The 23354-nt window shown below is 37.5% G+C and overlaps 1 protein-coding gene across 4 annotated transcripts in view; it reads right to left on the bottom strand.

The window, feature by feature from the left end:
• The window catches only part of EPHA7 (EPH receptor A7), a 202450-nt gene that overhangs the window by 23323 nt on the left and 155773 nt on the right, over positions 1-23354 (bottom strand). For 3 of the 4 annotated variants that reach the window (XM_010403976.3, XM_010404012.3, XM_010403987.3), the window contains one exon: positions 15989-17024. The exons of the other annotated variant lie outside the window; for it this stretch is intronic. In XM_010403976.3, the coding sequence (XP_010402278.1) occupies positions 16829-17024 (196 nt within the window). In that variant the 3' untranslated portion in view covers positions 15989-16828. Of the gene's footprint in view, positions 1-15988; positions 17025-23354 lie in introns of those variants that run through there. 4 annotated transcript variants of the gene reach the window in all.

Below are 23354 nucleotides of genomic sequence, written 5' to 3'. Positions count from 1 at the left end.
TCTCCTGTGTTTGGGGAAGAATCTTGATGAGAGTGAAGTTTCATCACTTCTCCCTGAGGATCTGGCTTCTTTTCCAAAATGTAAACTATAATGCTTCACATGCTGATCCTGGCAGCAAAATGTGAAGATTTGCAATATGAAAACTGTTACCTACCTATTGAAATTGCAGTGGGGAAGACATGAAAATTATTTCAGTTGTCACAGAAATCACATAGAGATATTCTCTTTGCCAGTCATAGATTCAGATTTGTAAGCAGGTGAGCAACTGCTACTGACTTTCTCCAGTCTGCTCTGGAACTAAAGGTCAGCATGTGTTTATGTGCTACACAATACAGCTGACACCTACCAAGGTAACTGTAGTGTCTTATTTTTTTACTTAATACCTACAACTTGTAATTTCCTTCTTCTATTTTTTTTCCCAAAACAGTATCCCTGAACAATGTTATGAATAGAGGAATGATCTACCTTTCTGATTCTTATCTGGGAGGAGTTAATTTTTCCACTCTTCCCCCACATCATTTTGTCAATGAGCCATTAAAATGGCATGAAAGAGCTTGAAGTTAGAAGTGCTCTAAATTATGTATTTCTAGTGCAGCACAGCTGCCTGGGAGATATGAGCTTGATTTCACATCCAAATCTCATATTCCTGCCCATTTAAAAAGAAAACCCATGAATAGTAACTGGTAATTAATAACCCTCTCCAAATTGTCATCTCTCCCAATCCCTGAGAGAGATATTGCTTCCCCCATCAGCACAATAGAAAATGCAAGGAAATAGCAATACAGATGTGGATGGTGCTATCTTTTGTGTCATGTTCCTTAACAACATGTTACTGCTTGAAGTCCAAGAAAGCTCTGATCATAAAATGAATTAATATGTCCTCCCCCTCACCTTGTTAGGACCCCCCACTGGGTCTGAAGAATTATTACAGAACTTTACATATTTTTCCCCCAAGGAAGCAGCTTTTATGGACCACATATAAGAAGAAGAAACCAGGTCTTGATCTCACTGATCTGTCAGTTCTTAAGTTACTGTATTGGTATTAGCTCAAACGGCTGTGGTATTCTGCAGCTATGCAATTAGGTTATCATGGGAGAAAATGTATTCCAGAATACAAAATAGGCCTGGAATAGACCCAATACTTCCTGTCCCTCCAGAATGGAAAGACCAAAACTGAAAATATGTCAGTGCCTGTCCTGCTTTTCTGAAGAACAGCAAACCCAAAGGAAAGCTTGAATTGATATTTCTAGTTCACTACCAATCACCTTGTGACTTTGAATAATTATTCTTCATAAATAGATATAAGCATATTTGAACATTGCAACCTGATTATTACTTTTGTTTTAAGGAAAAAAACCTTTGTTTTACATAGAGAGGTTGTTACATATATTAGGTTTTTTATATATAAATATTTATTCTTGTTTATACAGATCACAGGATGCTCATTTATGTTATTATTAGGCTCATTCTTACTTCATTGTCCCCTAACATCCAAATTTTGAATAGATTTCTCTGCTGAACACATTTAAGCCATGTACTACTGGGTTTCTATATGTATACAGCAGTCTGCCATTGCATATGGAATTGCAGATTTTGGAATTAGTAAAAGCATCATGAAATTACAGGAAATATTTAATGAAAAACTCGCCTTTCAAGAGCCCACAGTATTTTATTGTTTTTTGGGGATTAATGGTGATTTGAGTATGAAAATACATAATGGTGTAACATTTTGAAGAATTCTGACTGTGAAAAGAGGATTAATAAAACAGATAATACTAAATTTAGCAATAACATACAGATTTTTGGCAAAAACTGGAGCAAAGAAAGCAAGTGTACCTTTAAGAATATTTATCACTTCTGTCTTGTTTTTCATTACAAGGTCTCAAAGAGCTTTATAAACATCAATTAAATCACACTTGTCTCCTCATTTACTTCAAATGCGTAAACTGAAGTTCAGAGAGATTAAAGAGCTTTCCTATAATAAAATAGTAAATCAGTGGAAGAGCTGAAAACAGAATTTGAGGTTTGGATGAGAAGACCATATTATGCAAAATTTTCATAATACAATAAAAAACGTCTTAAATACCATGGAGTTTGTTTGTTATGCAGATATAATTGGATCTAATCTAGTGAAAACTACATTTATATTCTAGTGGAAATAAAATTTATCTTTGTGATGGATGTATTCAAATCACATTTGGGACTGTTTTCCAGTAATAACATGCCTGTTTGTGGGTGAAAATAGATTCTTGAAAATTGTTTGTACATCAAAGAAAAAGTGAGAATTTATGGTTTTATATACCAGTATCTATGTATGTGTATACCAATATGTTTATTTTTATATATACATATAGTAAATAAAATCATGTTTTTAAAGCTACAATGCAGGAAGAACAGTGGGGCTGAATATGATACCAGACCATGATAATTTTCATGCAGAACTACACAAAATCAACCCAACAAATTTAATCCAGTTCTAATCCTAACCATGAATCCAGAGACAGAAACCAGTAAATTACATTATTAACTGAAAGCTTATTTCAGTTTTCAGACACATGAGCAGTTGTTTCATAATATCTATGATTTCTTTTTTAGAATGAGCATTATTTCTACAAGTAATGACAAGTAACAGCCAAAGTTAAGACAATGAGATATATTTAGGATATTTATTGTTTTCTACACTGACAACAGTAAGATCCACTGAAACCTTTGCTGAACTTAAAACAAAGGTTTCAGCACTTCAAAAGGTTTATGATGTTTTTGTTCTTGGAGATTTATTTGACTATATTATATCTGGCACTAGCTGGTGAGCAACTAACAACATAACACAGTGGTGACTGCATGATGTTGTCTCTGTTCTCACTGTGAGCTGGGCAAAGATTCCTATTTTATATATCCTCAACAATTTGTTCTAGTGGCAGAAAAAAATCTTCTGAACTCATCACATACTGGCAACAACAAAAGTAATATTCATCCAGGAATGTTTCTGTCTTATTAGTTTTGGAAAGTTATCTGTGAAGCTGGATGTGTAAAGCACACATCTCAGTGACTGTGTGGGTTTATCTCATCGAGGCCTCCCAGAGCCAGCTCAGCACACAAGTGTCACTGGCCTTAGCTGCAGATACCGGGTAAGGATTTCAGTGTGTTATGTTGCAATCTCCCTTACACCTTGTCGTTTCTATCTTTCACACATTTTGCTTGTTTCATAGCTCAGTAAAATTCCAGCTTTCCCAGGCAACTGCCAGCTGCAGCTGCAATGTCACTGGCACCTTCTCTCTGATCCCACTGCAGTCAGGGAAAAGTTTCTCATTGATTTCATCAAGAACTGGACCAAGAGTTTTGTGTGGAAAAAAGCTAATTCGAGACTATAGTCTGTAATACTCCAAGTAAATTCCTCTGCCATATTCTTGGCCAGATAGCAAGCTTAAAATCAAATTCCTGCTTGCCAAACCCAAACAGCTGAACATAGGCCATTTCTGGTCCACCTGCAAAACTCAGCAAAAGTCAGTAAAATTGCATTAATAGTAGATGAGAACTAACAGATGTGTTGTTTTTTCATTTTGTTTTTCTTTGCAGTTGGCTGCAAGTCTTTGCCTATTTAATCAATATTACTATAGGTTATTTGATAATATTCAGAGGAAAAGTTTGGTTTATTCAGGATTCTCAGGTGAGCCTTTTGCTACCTGAGGCAGGAAATATATAGACACATATATAATACTTCTGTAACAGTTCTTCCATTTGAAAAGAACAGAGAGGTAACTTTATAAGAAAGTATTGGGAATTATCATTCTGAAATTTAATCTCCTATTTCTTTGATACATGTGGGTATAGTCTCATCTAACCCTAAACCATCTGCTATCTTAACCACATCACCTGAAGTTTATCCATAGCCAGGAGAAAGAAAAACAATTAATCTAATTCTAAAACAAGCAAGTCAGGTAAGTGGACTGACTCACTTTCTAATGAACCTTATATGACTCACTTTCTAATGAACCTGTCTTCCTGCATTAATTATAGTATCTAAAAAATTCATTTAGGTTAGACATATATATTCTCTGTCCCACTATTAATTTTTTCTTCAAAGTTAAATAAGACCTATTTTAATGACAAACTTTAATCAATCTGTGAATGCATACATTTATGCATCTGACTAAAATGTACATAACATAAAATATATAATACAGACCCACATATATAGATGTGCTAATTCACATATGCATAGATTTTTACAGACACTACTCCATAACTCTTGTCTCTATATACATGTGATCAGGTTCCTTAGATGTCTTTCTATAGCCAGTCATTCTGTTTCCTTAAATATCACTACATAATCAAGTCACATCTCCCTGTGGCCTCCAAGGTATTTCATTAAGAAAATTACATCAATAATTAAGAAATAATGTGGCCAATCTGAATCTGTTTCTTTTTTATTTGATCTTCCTTTAAAAAAAACCCCAAAGCCCAAACCACCACATTGAATGCATTTGTTTGCTTGTCACTGCATTATATTAAAAAATAAAATCTTAGAAAATTTTGCTTTCAAATATCCACTATTCAGTACTTTTAAAAAATAATTAGTTGCTTCTTTTAATAGTGATTTTAATAGCTAGAATGTCATTTTGATGACACCTGTGTTTTAAAACTGCCATAATAAGGTCTTAAAATTCATCTTTTGTTGAAAAAATTCTCATTAGAGTGGAAGAAACAGATTATTAATAGGAAAATAGAGAGGGACAGTAACTGCACTGTAAGATAAAAGTCATCTTTACTTTAAAGTTGATGTTAATTTTGCACCAGAGAAATATAATTCAGTTGAAAATTATTTTATTCAGTTATGTATTTTAAGTTTGATTTGAATCTGACAAACCAAAGAGGTGATGGGACGCAACAGTTAAAATCTCCTATAAATGTATTTAGGTTCAAAGTCTTCCATCCTTTTTGGCTTGCATTTCTCCTCCAGATAAATGCCAACCTTTTAAGAGATTGTTATCATTACCAGTAATTGTTAACAATAATATTGTTAATACTAATTAGCAAAAATGCTGCTACACACAGAGAAAAAATAGGCATAGCTAAAAATACAGGGGAGGTACTTGTTAGGAAACTGATCAAACAAGCTTAATTATGACCCCCAGATAAAGGGACTGCCATTAAACCATTAAATTATCACAGATAAAACAGACGCTCAGGCACTGTCTGATGATAAATCACAGCTAAAAACAGCAAGGAAATCAGAGCTTGAACTGCTAATCCTTCTGAGGTTTGCGATGAGCACCAGTTCCCCTACTGTTTTGCATCTATTTATATTGCACTTCGAACCCCCAAATGGCCTCTGCTTATCTGCAGCTGTAGATAATTTATGCCTATTGGTGTGTCACCTCACAGCAGAGGCTGTTATCAGGAAAGAGGAGTTTAGGAAATCTGATCCCTTGAAATGCTAATCCTTTGGAGATTACTGCACATAAACGAGTTTTCTGCCATGATTTACTTTTGTTTATTAGTAACAGAGATTAGCACTTTAGGCTTGCCATTTCAGACAACTGCTTAGTTTGGGAATAGAGTGATCACTTAATGTGCAGGACTTGCACATATGAAGTTGTCCTGTGTCTAGCAGTCAAAGGCAAGATAGTAATTTTCCTTTATATGTCATCTCTTAAAAAGGTTTGTAAATATTTTTAGCACATACAAGGCTGATCTTAAGTGCTTCGTTCCTTAGACCCTAATCCAGAAAAGCACCTATCTACAATTCTGTGCAATTTTAATCATGCAGGTCGTCATATAGTAACTTTGATGGGATATTCATGTCTTTATATTCTAGATGTACTTAAGCACTTTGCTGGATCACATCCCAGCAATGAGATGCTCTCTGGTTTCATTCAGCTATTATGGGTACTCTCCATGCTGAAATGGTTACGGATGAGAAAGGATATATGAGTAGGAATTTTATTTAAATGCTTTTTCCCTATCTTAATGCTGTTGAACTGCTAAGAAATCTTATCTTTTAGCATTTGATGGGGTTATTTGGTTGGTAGCCAAATGCCATGCTTTTTAGTGCTACAGACTATTATTGTATGAATATTCTTGTATGAATAACTCCCCAAACCATCAAATTCAAACATGCCTATTAGAGTGGTAAAATGAAAGCTTGAACTGCAGGCATATAATGCTGCTGAAAATATGTGGACTAAACACATAGTTGCTAAGAGTTTTCAATTTCCTTTTTTGTTGTTGCACTCAGGTTCAATAGTCAGACTGGATGAGATCACACCAAGTGACATGACTGATTACCAATTAGCCAAGCACACTGATGGTAGCTGTTGGTGGCAGCTACTGAGATACAATACTATGTGTCAGAGAGATAAGGAGATGTAAGAAATTAAGTTGACCTTGAGATTTCATTACATTTAATGTCACCTAATGGCACTCGATATTTTTAAATCCTGGTTACATTCACCTCACCAACTCCATTTCATCTAGTAATCATAAAAAATAAACAATAAAAGAAAAAGTTTCCGAACTTGTGCGTTGTTTTTTTCCAGGGGAATACTTCACTATAAAATGCATATGAGGGCAGCCTGGAGGGAAGGAAGTGGCTAAACTAGCGCCTGCTATTTTCAAGGGTGACAGAGGGACTGTTTCATTACTTTAAAATGCACATTGTGTAATTTTGAGGTTATTTATTAGGTCCCTTGTGGGAATGCAGTTAGTCAGCACCTCTGTTAACCTTCTCCTAAAGCATGGAAGTGAGGAGGTGGAAAATAAAGGCAAAAATAAAAGCAAAGGATGGACACAAAAAGGCAATCAAGAATGCAGGTTGCATCTCTCAGTGTTTGTTTTTGTTGGATTTCATAAAATTACATCTTTATACACATTAAAGTTTCTGTGAAATTTTGATTTAGACATTGCACAAAGGCAAAGGTTTGCTTAAATTATTTTATTCTTAACATGTCTCTAGCTCCTGAGAAAAGAAACAAAGACCTTTTGACAGGTTTCTCTACATCTATTTGTGCGTGTGTGCTTGAATATCTGTGTGCACCCATGGGTAGATAGATAAAATTTCTGGTAAACTTAGAGCAAGACCTTTTAAGCTTTTGCCCAGGAATTTTGCCTAGTTATAAATAAGGAATTATGCACAGCTCTGGTGATAACTAAAATGTGATTACACAAATATCTAAATCCTTCATTTTCTATTCACCATCAAAATGAATGTACAGTTTTCATAACGATACAGATAAAATATAATTCTAAATGGACTAGTATGACAATTTCTACATTTTTATTTGGCTGAGATTAATAATATTAATACATTTAACTAGCTTTAAACTTAATTTGAATCATCTAAACTCTGCATTTATCTTTTTCAGTGGGCCTTGCCTACTTTTTCTATACGTTAGAAGCCAAAGCTGTAAATTGTGTTTTCAGCACACATTAGAAAGCACTAAAGCATGAAGTTTTCAGAAAGAATGTATTCCATATATTTTTATCTATTAATTGGCAACTTCTTGACAATATAAATAATTAGAAATTTATAATAAAGAAACCTGTATATCTTGAGCTGCCTAAAGAAATTTCTGCTGTCTCTAGTAACCAAGACCTACTACAGTAGGGTTTGAAATATTCTTGTCCAAATTGGTATTAATTATGGTTGACAACAATGCATTTTCTCTTAAGTTTCACTTAGCTGAAATATTTAATGAAGCATATAACCGACTCCTTGTATTTATTAGAGAACCTGCCTCCAAACTGACCATCTCAATTTGTTTTCCTTGATACTTCAGCTTTGATTAGAATTGCTGTCCGCTGGTTAAAAGTTCATTTGTAATATTAACATGGAGAGACTTCTCTGGCTATTCATCTACACCAATGCAGGCAGCATGAGCAACAAACAGGAGCTGGAAGCCATGGTGCAGCAGGAAAACTATGACATAACTGACATAACAGAAACATGTTGGGAAGACTAACACAACTGGAGTGCTGCAATGGATGGCAAAAAACTCTTCAGAAGGGATAGACAAGGATGAGTAGTCCCATATTTTAGGGAGTATTTTGATTGTCTATATTTTTAATGATGGTGATGTTAGGTTTGAGTGTTTACGAGTAAGAATCAGAAGAAAGACCAACAAGGAATATGTCGTGGGAATCTCTTAGAGACCACCCAGCCAGGATGAAGAGGTGGATGAAATATTCTGCAAGCAGCTAGAAGAAGTCTCACATTCACTGGCTTTTGTTCTCATGAGGAGCTTCAACTTACCAGACGTCTGCTGGAAATACAACACAAGAGAGAAGATGGTCTAGGATGTTCCTGGAGTGTGTGGAAGATACTTTCCTGGCAAAAAGGGGATGCCCTATTGGACCTGTTGTTTGTGAACAGAGAAGGATTTTAGGGTGATGTGATGGTAGGAGGGCTTCTTGGGCACAACCATCATGAAATAACAGAGTTTATGATTCTTGGAGAAGTAAGGAGTGGGATCAGCAGATCTTGGCCTTCTGGAGGGCAGATTTTGGCCTACTTAGGACCCTGGCTGGCAAAGTCCTTTGGGAGGCAGTCCTGAAAGGGAAAGGAATACAGGAAGGCTGGATGTGCTTTAAATGGAAATCTTAAAAGTACAGGAACAGGCTGCTACCACCCACTGTAAGTTTTGGGGGTGGTGAAGAACCGCCTGGTTTAACAGAGAGCTTTGACTGGAAGCCACAGAAAAAAAAGAGTTTATATCCTTTAGAAGAAGGAGCAGGCCACTCAGCAAGACTCATGTGGTTATGCAGAAGGAATACTTGAAGGGCTGAAGCCCAACTAGAACTTTAACTACTGCCATAAAAGATAATATAAAATGTTTCTACAAACACATCAGCAACAAAAAAGAGGCTGTGGAGCATTTCCATTCTTGACTGAGTGCAAGGGGGAATATAGCAACAAAGGATGAGGAAAAGTCGGAGGTAGTGCCTCGGTCAACCGTAATTATTAAGACGCTAGAAAGTAACAGTAATGCCTTCTTTGTCTCAATATTTAATAGTAAGACTAGTTGTTCTCTGGGTACCCAGCTCTCTGAGCTGAAAGACAGGGATAGGGAGCAGAATTAAGCCCCCATAATACATGGGGAAATTTTCAGTGACCTGCTACACCACTTGGTGCACTTAAGTGTTACGGGGCCTGCATGGGATCCACCTGAGGGTATGGAGGGAGCTGCTGGAAGAGTTCACTAAACCGCTTTCCGTCATTTTTCAACAGTTCTGGCTCACCAGAGGAGTCCCAAATGACTAGGGATTAACAAATGGGACACCCATCTATAAGAAAATGACCTCAGTGCTGGGGAAGGTATTGGAGCAGATCAGCTTGAGTGAGATCACATGTCAGGTGCAAGACAATCAATGGATCAGGCACAGCCAGCAGGGGTTTTAGGAAAGGCAGGTCTCGCTTGACCAAGCTGATTGCCTTCTATGACAGGGTGACCAGTTTAGTGGGGGAGGGAAAGGTTGTGGATGGTTATCTACTGGGACTTTAGCAAAGCCTTTGACACAATTTCCCCCAGGATTCTCTTGGAGCAACTGTCTGCTCATGGTGTGGACGCTGTTTGCAGAGTAAAAATTACCTGGGTGGCTTGCCCAGAAAGTGATGGTAAATGGAGTTAAATTCTGTTGGTGGACAGCTACTAATGGCATTTCCCAGAGCTCAGTGTTGGGGCCAGTTCTGTTTAATCTTTTATCAATGGTCTCAATGAGGAAATTGAGTGCACTGTCAGTCACTTTGCAGATCACACAAAGTTGGGCAGGAGTGTCAATCTGCTGGAGGTTAGGAAGGCTCTACAGAGGGATCTGGACAGAGTGGATTAATTGCCCAAGGCCAGCTTTTATGAGGTTCAACAAGGCAAAGTGCTGGGTTGTGCACTTCAGTCACAACAGCCCTGTGCAGCACTACAGGCTGGGGGCAGAGTGTCAGGCAAGGTGCCCAGCAGAAAAGGATAGGAGGGTGTTGGTCAACAGGCCAGACGTGTGCCCCTGTGACCAAGAAGGCCAGTGGCATCCATGGCTTTTATCAAACATAGTGTAGCCAGCAGGACTAGGGCAGTGATTGCCCCCCTGCACCTGTCACTTGTGAGGCCCGTCACACATTGAGTACTGTGTCCAGTTCTTGGCGCCTCACCATGTGTACACTGAGGAGATGAAGTGGATCCAGGGAAAGGCAACAAAGCTGGTTCAGAGTCCAGAGGACAATTCTGTGGAGGAGCAGCTGAGGGAGCTGGGGTTGTTTAGCCTGGGGAAAAGGAGGCTCAGGGGGACTTTTCTGCTCTCTATAACTACCTGAAAAAAGGCTGTAGTGAGAGAGGCTGATCTCTTCTCCCAGGTAACAAGTGGTAGGACAAGATGAAATGGCTTCAAGTTGTGCCAGAGGAGGTTTAGGTTGGGTACTGGGAAAAATTTCTTCATGGAAAAGGTTCTCAAGCATTTGAAAAGGCTTCCTCAGGTAAGTGGTGGAATCATCATCCCTGGAGGTATTAAAAGTTATGTAGATGTGGTGCTCAAGGACATAATTTAGTGGTGGACGTGGCAGTACTAGGTTAAGGGTTAGAATCAATCTAACCCTTTTCCAAACTAAATTATTCTCATTCTATGATTCTCTTCTGTGAAAGCGCAAACATATGTGAATGTATTTATAAGAAAGAGAGAACTCGAGCATAAAATAAATCAAGGCCCTAAAATGCCACAGAAAATTCACTAGCTAAGGCTTTTCCTTTTATTTTTACAGATGCCTTTTTAATATTTCTTTAGTTTGTAATAAATTGAGAATTCCTGTATTTGAGAGGTTTAGAAATCATTAGTTTCAAAAACTTAGATTCCCATAAATGGTTTCAAGTTGAGATCCCAAACTTTTGGAAACCTTAGAGCAAAGGTATGTTACAGGAAATGTTTTTCTTTAAGAGAACTAGAGGAGTTTTGTTGGTTTTGGTTTTTTTTCTCTAAAGAATCAATCAATAATTTCTCAATTCCTAAATCTGGGCTTTGGATTAGAACAAAAGATTGAACCAAACAAGTCTTTCAATAATGTAAGTTACATTCAAAACGCAAATAAAAAGACATTTTTCGTAAGTAAACCTGTGACCAACACCCAATGAAGTCTCCCATCCTGTGCTACATAGAAAGAAAAGAGCTAGAAAGGGCTGGTGACATGGGCTGTGAACAAGGAAGGGGCATTTTTCTAGGACATGATGTGAACACACAAATTCAGAACTGGCACAATTAGATGTTTTTGTTTAAAGCCAGAGCTTTCTACCAGTTCCTTCGTGTCTCTAAGTATATGAGGCCTAAAAAGAGCTTAAATGCTATTTGGCATCGGTGCATAAAAATCCACTTCATTTGCCATTTTGGCATTATATACAAAAAGAGTTGTGACTGTGTGGTACATACCAGGAAGGCCAGGCTGACCTGGGATTTGTTATGAATTTTTCCCTAATCCCAAGTTTCTGTTCATTGTCTTTTATTTTATTGCTACCTGAAATTCTTAATCAATTGGCAAATATCAATTAAAAATTAGAGCCCATTAATGTTAATGTCAGCAAAACAAAAAATGCTGAAGCACTGGAGAGGCTGTACCAACATATAAATCTAGCAAACTGAGAAAGTAAGAAATTAATTACAAATGTGTGAACTAGCCTGTATTAATATAGATATATAGATATAGATGACAGAAGCCTGTATTAATATAGATACATAGATATAGATGACAGCAATAAAAATAGCAGTCATTCAGAGCATGTTATTTTTTAAAAAATCACATGGAAGATTGATTTGATAGTTTGCGGAATCTCTTGATTTTTGGCTTATTAGTTCTCAAAGTTCTACTGATTCAGAGAAAGATTTACAGGCATCTGAGAGGTAACAGAACAGATGGAAACTTGTCACCCCAAACCTCCTCTGGCATGTGGTTCACTTTTTGTCACTGGCCAGATTAGTATAGCTATATGTTTTGATAGAACTACTTTTATAACTACAGAAAAATAAGCACAGTACATAACTGTGTGGTGTGGTTTTTGTTGGTTTTTGGTTTTGTTTTTTTTTTTAATATTGGCAAGTGGGGATGTTTCTAAAACATAAATAAATAAATAAATATGCTCTCAGTTCTTTCTCTCAAGTGTTCAGCATACATCTCGGCTTGAGAAACACTAAATGTCAGTCATGGTTCACTTATGTTGCTCCTTCCTTTTTTCCACTATGTAAGATTTCCAGTATGTTATGAATACCTATAACTCATAGGGTCTACTCACCTGTCTACATTTACATACTCTCAGTATTCACATGGTAGCATGGGTCATGGCACAACACTTGTATAGACCAAGCATAGGTTTTGGAGAATGGCAAGAATGCCATTTGAGTGAAGATAAGTTATGGGTTATGTAGAGTGAGTCCTTTTTAGACAAGCATGTTTAACAGGTCTGCAAAGCTGGAATTCAAATTCTGGTCACTGCTTTCACTGGTGCTGTAACTTAGACCCCAGCTTAGACTTGCACTAAAACAGAAGTGGCTAAACACAGCTTTGAGTGCTCATGCTGACAGGGCAGCTTCCCAAAGTCCCCTCAGTTTTTGCCTAACCCTGAAAGTTCAACATTCACTAGGCTAGGGAGAAAGAGAGGGATTGTGACCTCAGCATTGTAGTTTGATTCTAGAGCTCACTGCAGGAAATAGTGGGATCAACAAGAGAAACAGCTACTGTGGGAGAGATGCTGAAAGTCTTACCTCACAGCACCTTACAGTCCCATGAGTAAGGCAGTGTTGAAAAATATGCCAATATCAGAACACCACTCCCTGGGTTTAATTTACCCCATCTGGATGTTTCTTCTGTTCACTCAGACTGTTCCCTGCTCCGTATAAAAGAGTTGGTGGAGGTTGTTGCTTAATACCCAGGTTTTCTGTTTTAGTGTGGAGGGATATGACTAATATGGGTTTACAGCTTTTGCAAGGAGACAGGACATCTAAGAGGCTAAAGGCATTCCTAGATGCAGTTAATGAATCTAGCCCTCAGCAATTTTTCACTCTGGAGGTTGTATAACCACTCTGTCAGAACCAGAAGGCAATAAGAAGGTCTAAAATCTACTTTTAAGGTTTCCAGTTAATAAAACATAAATGACAATAGTTTGAAATCCTCCCTCCCCCAACCTTAAAAACATAGAAGTGAATTATAGCAGTTGGGCACTTAACTGCATGCAAAGATTCCTGGACTGAGGCATGAAATAAAACAAAGGATTTAAGCAAAAGTACTTTTATTAGTAGTAAAGGGAAATGTGATATCTAAGAACTGTCAGATGAGAAAGTTTGATACAAAATGGTTTTTATAAGTTAAATCAGTAAGGAACTGCCTGGAAAGAACTGCAAAATGATTTCACAATTTTCAATGCCCTTGGCCATGAATGGGTGATGAAATCTGATAAAACAGAAAGAACTGAACAAGGGGTAAATAAGTCTAACTATACACACACAGGCAGGGACTACAAATTAACTATTGCTTGAGAAGAAAAAAATAAGGAATTAACATCAGACATCTCTCTGAAAACATCAAGTCAAGCACCCAGTATCAAGTAAAAATGTGAAACAGGATATTTGGATGATTAAGAAAGAAACTGTAAACAAAATAGAAAACATATATATATATATATATATCACTGTATAAATACACTGTATCGCTATATCACTGTATAAATACATCATACACTCTTATGTTGAATAATTCATGCAGCCCTCGTCATTCTACTCCGGGAGAAAGAAGGGCAAGACAGAGAGAGAAGACTGACATAAGAAGGAAGTCAATTCACAGAATATAGGACAAATTCAGACTACTCATCATAGTGCACCACCCTGATTTGGGAAGCATTTGAACTGTACATATTGGATATAGAGCCCTGAAGATGTCTGGAAGTCAACAGCTGAAGGTGTCCCTAATCTGTAGGGATCAGCGGAGGCCTTATAACAGGACTGTACCCCTACCAAGGAGCCAGGTACACAGGGCTATGTGGGCTTGTGGCTTGAGTTGGTGCAGCTATTCTTACTTTATGCACAACCAAGTGTCTTCTTGAAAAAGCTGACAGACAATATCAGGGAAGGATTGTGAGGAAAAGTATAGGTGAGGTTTGAAAATAATATATAGGTAAAATAAGCGTGCTGTCCTTTAGTCTCAGGATACATTATAATAGTTTGGGTTTTTTTCAATCTTTTTTCTGTAACACCTTGTGGCTACTGAGGTAGCTGGTATTAAATCCCTTCCCAAATCATGCATCCAGTTCAGTGTCTGAACCCAGAAGGTAGGTCAAACTGCGTTTCCCAGAGGTTATGCCACATTTCCCAGTGGAAATTTCTTTCTATTCTTTTTTTGGTAGCAGAGGGTGGTAAGGTGCCACACAGCTGAATCCTCTCTCAGCATCAAAAGATAGGTGTGGATAATCTCCATATCTGCTATCACACCAGAAGCAGTGGCAAAATTATGCAAAATCTGGAGCTTGGCTAAATAAAATTAGTAGAAGTATTACCTGTGGTTTGATATTGCTTTATGTTGTGTCTCTTATTGCAGAAAGTTGTATGCAACCGAGTTAATGGGGTTCTTTCAAATATGTAAAAATGATATGTAAAAAATCTGTATTATGTGGGTATACTATGACAGTACTTTGCAATCCCATTTTTTAATGACAGGTGGATTGTTATAAAACTTTGAGCTACATTTAATTGAAGAATAATTTAGGCAGGGAAGATTTTGGTAAATTGGCACTGTGGCTATAGGATTTAAACCCAGTATTATTTCAATAACAGTGGAGAGAAATTACTGAGGTGGGAATCATTCTTCAAGGACTGATGAGTGTTGAGTTTATATCTCTATATCTCGTATGTTCTTTAGTAGCCGAAGTTTTCACATTGACAGAAAAGGTATTGCAAACCTCATTGCTAAAATAGTACCCTGAGATGACAAGAGCTTAATTAACTTAAGCAAAGTTCAAATTGAAGAAAATGAAAAGAAAGTGCCTGGCCATTGCTGGCATTTGAGAATCCAGTAAGCCACCATTTACCAAAGTCTTCAAGCAAATGATGGACAAATCCAGCCAGTTAAGGATTTTCAGTAATATTTCAGCCATGACTTTCAGTTGTCTCCTCCTCACTCAGACAAATTATTTGAATCCTATCCAGAGTCACCAAGATATTCTTAAATGAAGCCACTGTCTCCATGAGACAATACTTAAATCATTCCACTGCTACAAGAAACTAAAAATGGGCGTCATATTGATAAGGTGTCACAACAACCAACTTCATAGCACTCTGGTGTACACTCAAGATGAATGACTCATGCAAAGCTGTGTTACCCTGAAGGAGAAGAAAAATTTATCCAGTTCTGTCCTCTAAAACTTATAAAAAAAAATATAATGCGCAAGTACCTATAATAGCCTAAACATCAATACTTTGCAGTCAGAAGTACCAAGTGAAAAGTGTCTATATATGCCAAGGTAATAGAATACTTCATTAACAGCAGTAGTCTCTCAACTGTCATACCAGTGCATCTGCTAAGCTATAACTATGTTTAGAAACAGTTTCACTGGAGACAGAAAGTTCTGAGCCTTTCCAGCATGCTTTCTGATAAACCTTTCCAGGCAAAATGGAAGAGCTTTGAGGAGGATTTAAGTGGAGGTATAGTCTGCAGCAAAATAACCAACTTCCTGTAAGCAGATCCAGTTAAAAATTCTTAAAGTAGTTGGCAAAATGCCTTTTCTCAGGGAGACATAGAAACTGGCTTTGCTCTTTGCAGACTAATCATTGGACACGTCTGATCACAGAAGCAGAGGAGAAGGAAGTGAGGAAGAGATTAGAGTGGCCACTTTGCAGCTTTCTTACTCCTGAAGAATTCTTACCTTGGAAATCAGGGTTATTTTAAAATGTCTGACAGACGGAACATGGCAATTTTCCTGTTTCCTTCTAAAAACACCAATTTTCTAAAAAAAAAAAACCAAACAGAAAAACCAGTCCTACATAATTAAAATAATTCCCAATTTTATCAGAAATTTTAATGAAAAGTTATAAAATGTAATTTTTTTTTACGATGAGCAAAATGCCCCTTGCATTTTTCTGTAATACTGAAATGGTTATTTTCAGCATTAAAAAAAACCCTGTTAAAATATTCGTCTTCCCTGTTTCCATTTCACTGTGAGTGGTATAATTTCTGCTTCTTTCTGTTTTAGAATGAAAGGACATTTTAAGATGTCCCAGATTGGCTGGAGTATTATAATTTTGCTGAGTATTTCTCAACAAGGCCTATTTGTAGGCAGAGGCAAAGACTCACATAGATTCATCTGCAGGAGTATGACTAACAAAATGCTCTCTGCCTCTTGCTACCACCAGCGGTATCAATAGGAGTAAATCTGTATCATCCCAGCTTAAACTTCTTCCCCAGCAGGATCTTTGGAAAAGTTTATTTAGCTGCTTCTCCTTCTCCTTTGCTCTTCTATATACATATTTTATGTATAAGAGGGGAGCTAGAAAGAAGATGGGGAAGCAGGGTTATGTTAGCGTGAGGAGCTTCCAGGGCAGGCTTCCAGGGCAGCTTTGCTGGCTCTTCTCTCCCTAGCAGCATCGCCATGTCCTGCTTCGCCATCCTCCTGAAATCATCATGCTCTTCAGATGTGGTCTTTCATTCTTGTCATTAGTCATAATCCTCAGTTTGTCAGATGTGTGTTCTGGCCTCTCCCACACACCTCTGTTTACTCTTCCTCCTGTTGCCAGTCTGTTCCTCCCTTCTTCTCCATTCCTTTCCATGCTTCTTTTCTACATTTCCATTCTCTAATCCCAACTACAGTCCTTATGCGCTTTAAAAAAATGCCTCATAGCGTTCACTGTGCCTCCAAACCAATCTCATGATCTTATGGTTATAACTCTTGTTCTGCTTCCCCTTTCTGCTTCCTTTGTCTCCTGCCATTATGCCATTTCTATTCAGGCTGTCATCTCTTCTGGAAAGGGATTTTTCTTGTTCTCTGTTTTGCAAAGCACCTGGCATGTTTTTGATTCTGTCAAACAAATAATAACAACAGATATGAAATTTGCAGTGCAGCAGAATCCTGATATCAGGAAGTAATAGAGGTAAATTACACTATCATTTTCATTGCCATGTATACACCACTATTTGAAAAAAATTCCCATTGACTGGCTAGGTAAACATCAATAAACTCAGAAATTCCCAAGCAAACACCTCTAACATGAAGGAAATGTAGTTGTGTTTCACGTCGGATCTCAATGAGCCACAGGGTTATACTTGACAATTTCAGTATTGGAAACAAAGGAAATAAATGAATGAGGTGCAGTTTTTCAGATGGGGATTAGAGTATAAAATTAAGTACTGGGAGAAGATGTAGATAACTGTTTAAAACAGAGAAGCAGGACAACGGTGGAATGGGTGTGTTCAGTTTAACTCTGCTTAATTAAGAAAGCATACACAAGGTAGGTAGATTCTAGCATGTAAGCTAATGAAAGTAGACTCTCCCTTAACCTGATATTATCAGAAGCTCTTAGTATGGTTGAAAAATCTTATAAAACATTTTAACTGATTCATCTCAGTCATTATATGATATTAGGCACCTGAAGACAATGTTTATATTACTTGTGCTGCTAAAAAAGCCCCAACAAAACAAACCCAGAGCTTAAAAAATAAAAGGTAAGAATAAGATGTGGGTTTTACTGTACATTTAGTGACCGACTAGTCATATGAAATCTCTAAACAATATAGCTTTAGCTCTAATTGATGTAGGCCAGGACTGAACGGAAATTATTTTACATATGTCTAGAAATCTCTTAACTAAATTATTTGAAAATTCCTGAGAGAAAAGATATTTATTATAGACATTGAGACAAGCCAATGTAACACTAATACTAAAGAAAAATAAATGAGCAGAGGAATGTCCCCCTGCTATACCAACCAATATTCTTATAGCTGATTCCAAAGTAGTATCTGTCATTCCAGCACATGGATTAGATTATTTACCAGTGTGAATCAAAGGCAAGATACTCATTCAAGAGAAGAGCGTTATTAATACATCGTTGCATGCCATACATCTCTGTCACCAAAGTGGACAAAATGGGAGCAGATGTTTTATGGTAAACTGAGAAGAGGTTCTGATATTATTAATAGCCATAATATCTGAGGCTTAACAAACAAAAAGAGGAAGCAATCTGATGGAGAAAGTTTTCTCCTGTCTCCAGTAAAGTGTCCTAGGGACTAATTTTAAATGAAGGAAAGGTATTAACTAAGCTAAATCTCATTTCTATTAGGTTTTTTTGCACCTGCCCTTTGAAGCCCTAGTAATGCATGGAATGCGTGAGAAAATAATTCAGCAAAAAGGAACTCTGAGGAGAAATCCTTTCGAAAAGGAAGAACTTTTTTACTCTGATAGGTCCTTTTAGTATTTTGAAGACAAGTAAGCCTTTGAATTAGTAAAAATGATTGACATGTGAATTTATTCAAAGCTAAAGGTAAATGGTAGTCACAAATGGCACTTTGATGCATAGGTATTTAAAACCTTAAGTTATATTTGTACTGACTCTCTCTTCTCATATTTTTTTGGTTAGCACCAGGATGGAGGTCTCCAGATCAAGAGATTCATGAGATGGTGTACAGGGCTGCCCTGGACTGTGGCACACCGTTACTCTGGGCTGCCACTAGCTCTCACAGCCCAAGTACTAGTTTCACCAGAGCAGAGCCCAGGTGCAAGCTAACAAGCATGAAACATCAACAAATGGGAGATGAGGATCCCTGTGCAACACATGGCAAATCAATGAGATAATTTCCTTTCATCTCTATGACCCAGTTACTCATTACCATAATGGTTCATTTCTAGCTGCCGTGCTGTCCAATATCATTCCAGATTTAGACAGTCTATCTCCCTGGAAAGAGATAGAAACCTAAAATGGTTTGGAGAAACTGAATGCCAGTCAAAGACAGTGGATAAACCCTCTGAAGTGAGGATAGGGTTTCAGTTCTTGGTTGCTATATCTGTATGGTTGGATTTAGTACTCATTTATCCAATCTCTGATACACGCCAAGGCCATATCCGAAGTCAATAATGGGAGAAAACACGCAAAAGTTACTACCCACACTGTAACTTCCAGATAAAGGAAACCCCATGAGAGCTAGCTCTCCAAGAGTCCTGGGTAAGGCATCATGTATTCCAACAGTAAATCAGGATGTGTCAGGGATTCACAGCCCCTAACCTTCTCTGAAATTAGATGCCTAAATTCATCCTTTCAACAGGAGATACATGTAAAGAAGGATCAAAGAGATCACATGCACTTTATCTAAGAGTTGAGCAGTGTTAGAATGATATGGCAAAGTGTGGTGCTGGCAGACCAAGATATTAGGTTTTCTGGGAAGAGAAAGGCCACTCAATGTCTTCCAAGAAAAATCTCCATTTTGCTCAGAACAACAGTCTCCTCATTCCCACAGAAATATCATAAACAAGATTTTCAGAATAAGGAGGGGATTTCTGAAGCAGAAAGGTGCATCAGGAAGGGAAGGGATTGTACACTGCAGGAAGTAATTTCAGAGGTAATTTTGGACTAGGCTTACCCTACCCAACCTTTTCCCAGGCAAGCAGCTGCAGCTCAAAGTGTTTGGCAACATATGAATACCAATATATGAGTCTCTCCTTTCCCACACAGAGGTTGAAAATATCATGTTGGCCTTTTTGTAACAGCTTCCCACAGCCCAATGCTGTAGAGTCAATCTTAGTCTTTCTATGCCTTTCTCACCCAAGAGATATGTAACGTTCCCACAAGTTCCAGAAAAGTAGGCCATTCATCAAATCACAGAAAAATAAGGTGAGCCTTATCCATAAGGATGCCAGACAAGTATTATATGTCCATCAGCATCCTGAACTATGGATAGCCATGATTCAGCTATCAGTAAGCATGAGGGGAGACAGTCTGTTGTCTTGTTCTGGCATTTATGCTAAACAAGGAGAGACAGTGAGCTCAGTAACAGCTGGATGTCACCTCTGTGAGATATCTCCCTACTTGCAGCAAACAGCTTCTACCAATTCACATCATATTCATCTGCTTACTAATGCTCACTGACCTTAGCTAACAAGGACTTCCATCACCAAAAGGCTTTAAATTAAAAACAATAGCAACAACACAATAGAAGTTATGGTCTAAACCCTGCCAAATATAATATACTGTTTTGCAAAAGTATGCTGCAATGGTTCAATGACACATTTGCACATATATAAGTCCTTGTTAAGATATCTGGCTTCTGTTTCTGTGGTAGCCAAAGTGAAGGTCTCTTAACTTAGATGTGAAAATTCAGCCTTAAATATCATGCAACCACTTCCGAAATCATTATGAAATATAGATTTTTTTAATCTTAAATTTAAATAACTGGACAGCATCTGATGTTAAAAAAAAGAAGATAAATTCAGCTTTGCACAATCCAATTACAAATATACAAGTGTAAAAATGGTATTAGCTACTTTAAAGGTTTACTTTATACAGATTTTTTTACCTTTTTCAATAATTATTAAGATACTTTGCTATACTGACAGCAGGTATATTTCTATGGTATATCTTCTTGCTTTTTCAGCAAATAATTCAAAAGCAGATGACACAGGTCAAGCATTAGTTCTCGTATGATTTTCAATAATCCAGCTATATTAATATCATAAAATCCATAAGAAATATGTTTATAACAGGACAAATGGATGGGAAGAGACTTTGTCCCCCATTCATTACAAGGAATACAAAATCACAAAAGGTAACTCTTTTCTCCTGCTTCCCTGAAAAAATCCCTTCACCAGGTGTTTTGGGGTTTTTTTCTGCTGTTCATCTCCCCTTTAGATTGCCAACAGAAAGATTTTGACATTATTTTAAATACACTCCATTAGCTTGTATCACTGGTGTTAATGGGGCAGTCCACAGAAGCCTGACATTCCACTCTTTTATATTCAACAACTCCCCCCACTGTAAACACACTTCTTTTTCTTGTTTATTTTGATTTGTTTTAATCAACACTAATGACTTCTGCACTCAAGAATGGTCTCCCTGACTCATAGTTTGTTGGTTGTAGATAGACATGGCTTTAGTTGTTTCTGGGGTAGTAAATGTTCCTTCCTCACAATCATCTTCTACTTACCCTGCAGCGAAGCATGGATGCTGCTAGGAAAGTATTAATAACTGATGCCAGCTGGGGAGAAATTGAAGAAGAGCATGGTGCTGCAAATAATTTCCTACCTCATGGCTGAGAAAATATCCCTCAAAAGCAGCTCTGCACAAGTAAACAAATGTGGACAACTGCAGAGGAAACTTGGTGTTGGGATACTCAAGTAACTACTGCAAGAAAGGTACTATCTGGAAGTCACCTTGCTGTTAGTAAAGCAGTTTCGTGGGATAGGAGGCAGTTTGTGGCTGAGATTTGCAACAAAGAGCACACAGCCTAATTAGGATGCTTTTGCCAGCAAGTAGAAATCATAAAACAGGATTTGCCTCTTGCACAAATTTAGGTAATGTAGGCATTGAGACAACTATTTCTCTTGAAAAGAGCACTACAAAGAAATGCCTAAAAGCTATTTTTTTTTCCTTCCGTGCCCCCACTCCTGCTATTGGCAGTGGATGAACTGAAGTAGGGAAGCTATGTAGTAAAGTGCAACCTTTCTCTCCACAACAGCAAACAATAATTTCTTCACAGCACTGAGGCCCAGTAATATTAAAGGAGAATCCTCATTAGGAATACCTCTCAGTGCCTTGCTGGCCCAGTTTCTTCAGGTAGGCATATTGGCCTGGATTTGAATCTAACCCTGGTTTTTTTTTCCAGCAGCCCATGAGGGTACAAATATTGTCTACTGGTGAAGGAGACACTGCTATTTTGTATAGACTAATACAAGGGATGACTTATGGGCTACTCCAGTAAACAAACCAGGAGAGATACCTGGAATGAAACGGCCTGCAACTCTTTCAGTTAAAAAATGCCATTTTTGAGTGGCCTTCAGGAGGTATCAGAATGATTTTACTAAGTTTCTTCCAGGCAAATCAGATTTCTCATGCAATTTGCTATGTGAAATATTAGGGCAATAACACATTTAATTCATGATTATGTCTGAAAAGAGCATGGTGGAGAGAACAAATCTGAGATTCCTGCACCTTCTTGCTCTTAAGCTACATGTGCATTCTTGGCATAGGCTGTTTGTCCCTGAGAAAAGGAAATTGAAACGTGTTACAGCAGACATGTTAAAAATGGACATGCAGCCCTTCAGGAAGCCAGTGGAAGTTGGCATACTAACACAGGTTGAATAACATTCAATAAATTGCTTGAGTAATGTTCCTACAGACATGAAATGAGAGGGATCAATGTGGATACATTCTATCTATCTATCTGTCTAGCCTCCTGCAAGCCAGATTTGAATGTACGAGTAAAAATAAAGGATGATTTTTCTCCTCAATGAGACAGTATCTTTGGATCAGGAAGTTTGTTCCTTTATGTAAATTCATGGTTTTCGTCATAATTCTAAGGCAACAATCACAGAATCGCAGAATGGGTCAGTTTGGAAGGGACCACAGTGGGTCTTCTGGTCCAACCTCATTGCTCAAGCAGGTTTGTCCTAAAGCACATGGAACAGGACTGTGTCCAGATGGTTCTTGAATATCTCCAGTGAGGAAGACTACATCTCTGGGCAATATAATCACAAGATAATTTCTATTGCACTTGATAGATCCTACAGACTCTCAGCATTCCTTCTGTTTTGTTTTGGCACAAAAGAGGAAGGCTTTAATTATGGACTTGGGGCTGTAATGTCTCCATTTTATAAATGACTTGACATACTCAGAGTCATGGAACTCTAATATCAGTAGCACATGTAAGTCTTTGGGCGTAGCTATGGCTTAAAGCACTGTGCATGTTTTTCAGTGTTAGCCATGTTATGATTCATCAGATGACCTCTAAGTTGTAATTTTTCGTTATTAATTATTATTAGCAGCACAGTTCTCCTATTGGTTATTTGGTTCAATTAAATGCAGAAGCCTTGGTCCATGAATGAATAGATTTTCTATTCCTGATTTAGCTCTTCTGGCACCAGGCATTATGTCTTGTTTTGTCCAAGATTCATTTGGCTGGCTACACAAGTTTCGCCTGGCTGTATCACATCTTTTTTCATAGTCTATCAAGACATCAATTATTTTTTAACTTGTGGTTCTTTTTTGGTCACTCTAATTAGACATTAATTTCACCCAATTTGTATGGTGTAAGTGCTAAAATCTGCTATCATTATACAAGACTTAAAGAGAACTACTCTAAAATCATCTGAGAGTAAATATCATCATAGTTCATGTCATATTTTCAGGCTTTTATTGTAAAATTC

The sequence above is a fragment of the Corvus cornix genome, chromosome 3 (assembly GCF_000738735.6).
Source record: "Corvus cornix cornix isolate S_Up_H32 chromosome 3, ASM73873v5, whole genome shotgun sequence".
Classification (NCBI taxonomy): Eukaryota; Metazoa; Chordata; class Aves; order Passeriformes; family Corvidae; genus Corvus; species Corvus cornix.
The sequence above is the reverse complement of the archived record's forward strand: the minus strand, read 5'-3'. Positions and strand labels throughout refer to the sequence as shown.